Raw genomic sequence first — 9,793 nt, 5'->3', positions numbered from 1 at the left:
TTCTCCCCCACTTGACAGAGAAAAAAACATTCTAGTTTTTCAATGATTTGATGATATATGAATACACTAGGGCTGCCACGATTAGTCAACGACTAATCGATTATTAAAATAATCGATGACTAATTTAATAATCGATTAATCGTTTTCTTTTTTTTNATATATATATAGTATATTTGGCCAGGCAGTGTATATTCTACATGAATTTTGTAAAGGTTTTTTCCTCTGTGTGAGCAGGCTCCTTATCATACAGTCACAGAGGCGCAAAGTATACAGTCTGATCATTTTTAACTTGTGTTCAGATATTTTATACTGTTTGTTTCTGAACTCAGCAAAGCTACAGAAGGATTATGGAAAGTAAAGGTAAAAAAAGTTTAATATAAGCTGTTCATTCTAAGTATTCAGTTGTAAGATAATATAAGTGACTGATGTGATGTCAAAGGAAACATTCTTCATTCAGTCAGTTTAGGGAACTCATTGTACTTAACCGATAAATACACAAACATGGATAAAATAAACAGGTGTTGCTGTGTGTGACCAATGGGATTAATTGAAACCTGTCCTAAAATGTATTTCTACTGAGYCTCTTACAACCTCAGGCCAACCCTGTATCTTACTCTCATTCCTTTTTTGTTTAACCTCTGATAACTTTAGTCTGATCCTTCTTTAACTTTCAGGATGTTCAGCCTGATTTTTGCAACTTACAGTGAAATGTTTAGGTCATTGCAGCATGGATTAATTGCTGGTTTAGCAAGAAAGTGCAAAGGCAGCAGGGGGCAGAAAGGCAGGAGGAGGTTGAGCAGAAGAGGGAACTCTGGGGATGGTGCAGGGATCTGTCAGCCTGCTGTGCTGCCATCCTCATCCAAGTTATCTTCTCATGGATGGTGATTTATGACGAAGGTGACCGTAATCATCATTCACAGAGCCGTCCTTGTTTTTTCCTGGCATCTGTTCCTCCTGGGCCTGATGGAGTGTGTTCTATTATCCTGCAGTRTGTGGAGGTCTGTGTTGCTGTTTGCATTTGAAGAATGCCATGTTGCACAGCTTTCCAAAACAACGTCAGAACCCAATTCCATTAGCCTTATGGGTTCCTTTCCCCAGAACTGCTTGATGCAGTTTCAGTGTTGTCTTCACACTAAAGCCACGGTGTGAGACTGTGAATCATTTAATTAGGAAGGGCTTTTACACCCACTGGCTTAGGTTGGTCCATATTTGTCTTATAAAATTGTTTTAAATCATAAATACTGTAGTGTTTTATCCCCATTACAAAATACATGAGTAGGATTTTAAAAAATGCTTATCATTTTGAAAAAAAGAACAATATCCCACGCATCTAACCATCAATCATCCATCCATCCATCCGTCCATCCTTCCATCCATCCATCCATCCATCCATCCATGTATCTATCCATCTATCCAGCCATCCATTCATCCATTCATCCATCCATCCATGTATCCATCTATCCAGCCATCCATTCATGTATCCAGCCATCCATTCATGTATCCATCTATCCATCCATCCATGTATCCATCCATCCATCCATCCATCCATCTATCCAGCCATCCATTCATCCATTCATCCATCCATCCATGTATCCATCTATCCAGCCATCCATGTATCCATCCATCCATGTATCCATCCATCTATCCAGCCATCCATCCATCCATGTATCCATCCATGTATCCATGTATCCATCCATCCATGTATCCATCCATCCATGTATCCATCCATCCATCCATCCATCCATCCATCCATCCATGCATCCATCCATCCATGTATCCATCCATCCATCCATGTATCCATCCATCCATCCATGTATCCATCCATCCATCCATGTATCCATCCATCCATCCATCCATCTTCAACTTATTCATGGGGTCAAAGGGTCAACAGGCCCAGAAGGTAAACCCCAGACACCCTTGTCTCCAGTGACACACTCCAGCTCCTCCTGTTGTGTTACCAGATGTCAGATGTTGCCAGGTCAGAGAGGATACACAATCTCAAACAACTTTAACTGACTTTCTTTTAATCTAAAGATGATAAGAACCAGTTTTTGAACTCTGAATTAATGCCAAACTCAAAAACAGTTTTTACAGATTTTATTATTAATGTGCAAGGCTTTGGTGTGGTTCTGGATCAGGACATCAAACTGGACTGGAACTTCTGGACACACAAAAAAAACCAACTATTAATAACAGCATCAATGTGAACTTTGACTGAGAGAAGACACAAAGCCACTGACCTGGTGTTTGTTTGGGTGTTCCATACACAAACACTGATTTGGGTAGAAAGGGTCCGAGAAAGTGTGATGTTGTCACCGTTCTGTATTGTTTGGTGTTTGAGTCCAACAGGCAAGAACTGGGTCCAGGGGTAAGCAAGGATCAAAACCAAAAGAATTACCAGACTACGTGGAGCAGGCTTGAGTCGTGGGTTCGCAAACTGAGCAGGGGTCGAGAGCCGTGTAATCCGATGAAGCGTCGCGCTGAGGAGGGTAAATCCAAGAGCCAAAAAACCAGGAAGTGAAGCAGGGGTCATTACCAGGCAAGCAGATTACAGGAGGGATCCGACAAGGGCTAAGGCACAGATCATGAAACCGAGGAGCATGAGCAGGATCAGGGAATCAGGACTAACGAGGGACAAGGTACAAGATTGCGGGAAGTTCATAGCAGAGCACATGAAAATCTAGCAGAGACTGAGAGTAGATGACAAGGCTTTATACTGGGAATAACAGGTGAGCTGCATGAAGCTGATTGCATGAAGGCGGGGCTGTGGTGACATTGTGATGGGAGGGGAAAAACACAGAGCAGAAGCAGGCTGAGGCTGTGAACTAGGGTTGTTAAAAATACATGACTTTAAGAAAATAAAACAAAAGACTGAGGCTAAAGCTGTGGCACGAAATATAACAAGGTTAGGAAAACACAGGGATGACAAGGTGGATTCATAACAAAAGAAGCAGTATTTCTGATCTGCCCCTCAATGACAAGCTCCACGTTTTTAGGGTCTTGTTCTTTTGGTCATGATTCATACAGTACGTGATCACAGCTGAAGGTTTGTATGTAGACAGAACCATAGTAAAGAGCTTTGTTTATTGACTCATCTCTTTCTTCATCTTGATTAATTGAAGCAATGTCCTTATAATTTTGGATGAGTTGCCAATTCACTGATCCATCCCCCATGTCATCCAACCATCACTTAACAAAATGGCCAGAAACTTAAACTCCTCAACCTAAAACAAAGACCGTTTCCTGACCAGAAGGGCATTCCTTCCATGTTAGGTTTACAACCATGGCCCCAGATGTACAGGAGTTGACTATCATTGTATCTAGTGCTGGGTGGTATACCAGTTCATACCGAATACCATTTTTATTTTTGTTATATGAATTTTCTGAATACTGACATACCGGTTTAAATAGCCTGAACATGTGCGGAACGTTTCGTCACGGCAGCCAGTGAACTGTTTCCCGAGGGACACTTTTCTTCGCAACACCGCTATGTGCATTAGCATGCTAATGTTATTGCAGCAGCGGGTGGCAATTCTGCTGCTTATATTGGCTTACGTAAAAAAAAAAAAATCCCATTTTTGCCATCGCTTAATGTAGTAAACACCTCTTCAGTGACGTTAAACACGCGACGTTAATGTGGAGACGTGGAGACACATGGAGACTTTAACGTGCTTTTATTGTGAAAAGCCCGGGGGAAGTAGTTTGTAGTGGAATTGATTGACTGGTGTGCAAGGTGAGTCGTCCTGATAAGTTTTATTAGACAACATAAAACAATAAACCCGATAATAATCTTTTCTTAACCCTCCTCCTTCACGACTGGACCAAAATGATGACTACTGTCTGCAACCACCAGTCAGAGAAAAGACACACAGAGGAGGGAAACAGACACACAGACAGAGATACGGTAAAAGAAAAAGGTTAATAAGCGGTGTTTGTACATTTTATTATCAGCTGAGCTGTGATGAAAAGAAAAATACCATGATATACCGTGAAACTGGTGTAAATGTTGAAAATACCGTGATATAAAATTTGGGTCATATGGCCCAGCTCTAATTGTAACTGTTGTACACTCATCTTCAGACTGTCCCATTCTTGTTAATAGCCATGACCTGAAGGTATCAGAACTATTTCATCTGCAAAACGCAGAGACAAGACAGTATCACTAATGAAGTGATACAGGTCCAGTCCTCCCATCAACTCTGAGTAGCTCCCCTGTTCCTGCTGAAGAGCATCACTGGGAGACGCAGCTGCCACAACGTTTCACAGTCAGGATGGTGTGTTCAGGGTCATACGACACATGGCTTGAGACAAACTGCAAACAGGACTTTTTCTGTTTTCCTTTTATCCATCATTTTCTTCTATCCCCTCTGCCGTAAGGGTTAGACTTTTCAAGCACAACTAATCGTTGTGTTGTGGACAGATCGTCCCTCCTGAGCCTTGGACCTCTGCAGCTTTCCCAGAGTTTTCATGAACTCGACTCAGATGTAAGAACCTGCTCCATGAGACTAATACCAGCTTAATCTCATAAAGTCATGTCCCACAAGACCTTGCAGAAATGAAATCAGAAATAATGAAACACCCCTCTGATCATGAATGAGAAAAGAACTTGTGACCTGAACAGATCTCTCAAAATAAAGTAATTTATTTTTAGATATATGAACNGGTAGATGACATGAGGCTATGAGGACTTTTTTTATCACAATAAACTTAAACGTTTTATTTGTGCAACAACTGTGACAGAGGTGGTAATAAAAGCTTTATTTTACAGTTAAAATATATGTTTATCAAATAAAGTTTAATGTTACAACTAATCAGGGATCCCTTTAAAAGGTGAAAAGGACAAATTTTAACAGTGGCTCACCACTCACTGCTCACAGACTGGGTAGATGACATGAGGCTATGAGGACTTTTTTTATCACAATAAACTTAAACGTTTTATTTGTGCAACAACTGTGACAGAGGTGGTAATAAAAGCTGGTTCGGTTTAAATGTACTCAGTCTGTTTTCATCCACTGAAAGGTGGACAGTCATGTTTTTGGCCTTGTGCTAGTGTATATATTTGTTACTAAAATGTCTAGCTCATGAACCACTGGACTGAAATTCAAAAAGTTATGCCAACCCAAGTTTGCTGATGCAGCAAAATGGCCTTTAGAAAACACAAGAATTCAATTCAGTTTATTTTTGTAGCACTAAGTCACAACTAACATCGTCTCAGGTCCTGATAAAGATCACATAGTAAAAGTTGTCAGTCTTAGGAAGCCAACAGATTGTGTTGAATCACTTCATCACAGTCACTCATCCTGAGCAGCACATTGGTGACAGTAGAAAGAAACAACTCCTTTTCACCAGGAAGAAACCTCCAAAACAATTATAATTCAGTCAGTTTTACAACTATTGAGATAAACTTTGGTGTGTCTGTAACTGAAAGTCATCCACAAGATATTTTCTGAAATCTTTCGCATTAACTGAGTCAAACTGTTGTTTGTTAGAAAAATATAACTTTGGAACAAATTAGGAGACAACTGCAAAACAGTTCCTTTTGTTTTTCTGATTTTATTATTAATATGTGCTTAAGTAAAATGAACATTTTTGTTTTATTCTGCAACCAAATAACAACACTTCTACCAAATTTTAGATAACACTCTTGACATTTGGAGCACCAATAAGAAAAGGTGCAAAGTTATCCGACATCAAATACTGTTTGAACGTTGAGCAGTATCAAAAATCAATATTTGATAGAGTAACCTTACTCTTTAAGTATTTCTTTCATGCCTCTTGGCTTGCTCTCCACCAGTCGTTCACATTGCTTTTAGGGAAATTTTTTCCACTCTTGGCACCAAAATTCAATCAACTCAGCTGTTTGATGATTTGTGACCATCCATCTTCCTTTGGATCACATTCCAACAGTTAAAAACCTGACCCTCACTGTGTCCCTCTGCCAGTAAACTGTTTATATATACAGTGGGTAAAATAAGTATTGAACACGTCACCATTTTTCTCAGTAAATATATTACTAGAGGTGCTAATGACATGAAATTTTCACCAGNTAAAGTTTCTTGTCCATAATCTCCTTCCTTAATCTCATATTTCTTCACATGTGTTGTGTTTCGGTGATACCGAGCTCCTGTTGGTGATTCAACCACGACTTGGTTTCCTGTTTTGCTCACGACCTTGTGGGGTGATGCATTAAATGATGTTGTGAACTTGTCCACTTTTTCCTGTTGAACCAACACTGTGTCTCCCAGCTCCACTTTTGAATATTGAGCTCCTCTTCGGATGTCAGCATAACTCTTTGCTTTTCCTTTCTGTTCTGCGTCTCTGTCGCGRACATCCAATGCAACTGTGTTTGTTTCACTCATGTCCGGTAATTTTCCTCTCATTTTTCTGTTGAATAGAAGTTCTGCTGGACTTTTGCCTGTGGTTGCATGTTCAATACTGCGGTAAGCTGTGACATATTTTCTTAATTCACGTTTCCAGTCCAGTCCCTCTGCTTGTGCAATCCTGATCCTCTTCATCAGTGATGCGTTCTGACGTTCAACTTCGCCGTTGGCCTGAGCCCATTTTGGAGTTGTTCTCACATGTTTGATTCCATTYTTCTCACAGTATTCTTTGAATAAATCTGATTTAAACTGCGGACCATTATCTGATCTAATAGAAACTGGTAAACCATGTCTACTAAACATACTGTCAATGGAGTCAATGACTTTCTCTGCCGTTGTAGATGACAACACATCATATTCATAATAACGACTGTAATAGTCTACCAGCACAAGAATGGAGTGATTTGAAGGTAATGGTCCCAGTAAGTCTACTGCCACATCTTGCCACGGTCCGTCAGGCAAAAGTGTGCTCCTCACCGGTTCTGGTGAATCAGGTCTGGCCACTAATTGACATCCATGACATGTTTTGCAATATTTTTCTGTTGCTCTGTCCATTCCAGGCCACCATACTTTTGTCCTGAGACGTTGTTTTGTTCCTACAATTCCTAAATGTCCTTCATGCGCCAATYCAACCGCTTTAGCTCTGAGCTTTTCTGGCAGCACAATGCGMGTTCCTCTCAAAACTATGRATCCCACAACACACAGTTCATTTGCAATAGGTGCGTATGCTTTGCATTTTTCAAAARGTCCATTTTCAACTGCTCTTCGCACCTCTGTTAACTCTGGATCRGTGGCAGATGCCTCCTCGACCTGTCTTGTWGTAAGTGATTTTGGAGTTGCATTTACAGCAACAAATTTCACATACTCCTCATACTCATGTGTGTGTGTCTCTTGTGTTATCTTGTCTGATAACAGTCTTGACAGTGAGTCAGCAATGTTTAGTTTTCCAGCAACYTGCACCACTTTGAAGTCATACGGTTGCAATCTGAGAACCCATCTCTCTATTCGTGCKCATGGTTTGGACCGCTGACTGTATATGACCTCTAGAGGCTTATGGTCTGTAACTAGGTCAAATCTTCTACCATAGATATATGGGTGTAGTCGTTCACATGCCCAAACCAGCGCCAGGGCTTCCTTTTCTGTTTGAGAGTACCTGCGTTCACAGTCTGTCAAGCASCGACTTACATAACATATGGGTACCTCTTCACCTTTCTGTTCCTGTATCAGTACTGCGCCGAGACCTACTGGACTTGCATCCGCAATGATTTTGGTTGAGGCTTCTTTGTCAAAATAAGCTAAAGTCCCTGCTTTGGCTAGCTCAGCTTTTAAAGTTTCAAATGCTGTCTTTTGCTCTGGACCAAACATAAATGTAGTCTCTTTTCGAGTTAGACGTCTTAGYGGTTCTGAGAGTGTGGCAAACTGTGGAATGAACCTGCTACTAAAACCTACTAATCCAAGAAAACTTCTCACCTCTGCAGCATTCTTTGGTTCTCTTGTTTCCACTACAGCTCTCACTCGTTCTGTTGTTGGTCCAATGCCTTTTTGTGTCAACAGTATTCCCATGAATATCAGTCTGTCCATATTGAATTGACACTTCTCTGGGTTTAATGTCAAACCACATTCKGCAAGTCTCTTCATGACAGCATGCAGGCGCTTGTCATGTGTTTCCTGGTCTGGTGCATGTATGATCACATCATCTGAAATGTTTTCTACTCCCTCGATGCCTGCCAGCGCATTGGCGATCTCATGCTGATATTGCTCACTGGCTGATGAAACACCAAATATCAGTCTTTTGTATCTGTATATTCCATTGTGCACTGCAAATGTCGTGATCTCTCTGGACTCTGGGGTCAGCTCCAACTGGTGATATCCCCATTTGAGATCTAGTTTGCTGAAAATTGCAGATCCATTTAATCCTTGGAGTATTTCATCCACTGTAGGGATGGGGTATCTTTCTCTGATTATTGCTTCATTTGCTCTTCTCATGTCTAAACACAGTCTTATGTCTTTGTCGTTTTTCTTTGGCAGTATCACAACAGGATTCACCCATGGTGTAGGTCCTTCTACCTGCTCTACAATATCCATTTCAATCAGCTCGTTTATCTTTTTCTCCACTGCATCCCTTAAATGATATGGTATGCGTCTCAACGGTTGTGCTACTGGTTTCACTTCTGYGTTGATGTACAACTTGATTTGTTTTGTGTTTAACTTTCCTATTCCTTTAAACACAGCTGGGTACTGTTCTTGAAGAGTGTTTTTCAATTCTATGACAGTCGCCACATTTTCTCCTATTTTCAGTACCCCTAGTTTTACAGCAGTCATTTTTCCCAAAAGTGGTTCACCATTGCCTTTTATGACAATAAACTCTGCTTCCTCTSTCTTGTTGCCGATCTTTACTTCACATCTGAATGCTCCTTTAATGGTCAATGCTTGTGATGAAGAATAAGCATATAGCTTCCTCTGCTCTTTAAGTACATATGAGCAGCATTTTATCTTTTCAGCTTTGAGTTTTTCCCATACATTTTCTCCCATTATGTTACTTGTAGCACCAGAGTCAATCAACATTTTTAACTCAACTCCCCCCACAGAAAACGACAGTTTATCAGGTACCTTATCATCATTTACAATAAATGCATATTCATCCAGCGTATTTACTTTTTGTTTCTTTTGTCTTTTTGTGCGACACATTTTTGAAAAATGGTCCTTACCATTGCATTTGTGACATGTTTGTCCACGTGCTGGGCATTTGGGATCTTTTCCCATGTGGTCGGTGAATCCACATCTGTAACACTGTCTATCTGTTTTATTGTCCTCTTTCGCTTTTTCTTTTGGTTTCATGTACTTTCCTTTCTTTGTCGTAACAATCCGGTTAACTGTGTTCTCGCTTTTCTTTTCCTCGGTGATGCTCATCGCCGCCATTTGCTCCTCCACACGTTCACATTGTGAGGCTAACTCCAACGCACGAGCCAACGTTAAACCTGGGCCATCCTCCAGTAATTTTCTTCGCACATATTCAGACGTGCATTTACTCAAGATAGCATCTCTTATTTGGTTATCATTATCACCACGAAAATCACAGTCCTTGGCAGCTTGCCTTAAGCGAGTACAAAATTGTTGTACAGTCTCACCTCGTTTCTGGGATATTTTGTGAAAAGTTTGACGTGCATATGCTGCATTCACTTGTGGAACAAAATATGTGTTCAGCGCAGTCACTGCCGCAGCATAATCCGTTGCCTCTCCTGTTCGCGGTAACGTGGAGAAAATGTCCTGCACGTCTTGTCCGGCCATGTGCAGTAAAAGAGCGCGCCTCCGCTGCTTAATGGCATCCGTGGCATCATTAGTCAGAATAAGTCCTTTACCGTCTGCATACAGCTCAAACGATGTCAGCCACCTTGTCCACCTTGGTCCAAGTG

At 40.9% G+C, this 9,793-nt stretch overlaps 1 protein-coding gene across 1 annotated transcript; it reads right to left on the bottom strand.

Annotated features, from left to right (window-relative positions):
• Positions 1-8,758: 8,758 nt before the first annotated feature.
• Positions 8,759-9,782, bottom strand: LOC106530712 (uncharacterized; the record flags this gene model as incomplete). The annotated part of the gene is given in 1 exon segment (XM_014026402.1): positions 8,759-9,782. A coding segment is annotated over 1 exon segment (1,024 nt), but the record flags the coding sequence as incomplete, so codon positions are not given.
• Between the last annotated feature and the right edge of the window lie 11 nt (positions 9,783-9,793).

Source organism: Austrofundulus limnaeus, unplaced genomic scaffold, assembly GCF_001266775.1.
Source record: "Austrofundulus limnaeus strain Quisiro unplaced genomic scaffold, Austrofundulus_limnaeus-1.0 Scaffold549, whole genome shotgun sequence".
Lineage (NCBI taxonomy): Eukaryota > Metazoa > Chordata > Actinopteri > Cyprinodontiformes > Rivulidae > Austrofundulus > Austrofundulus limnaeus.
This window is presented reverse-complemented; position numbering and strand designations above follow the sequence as displayed.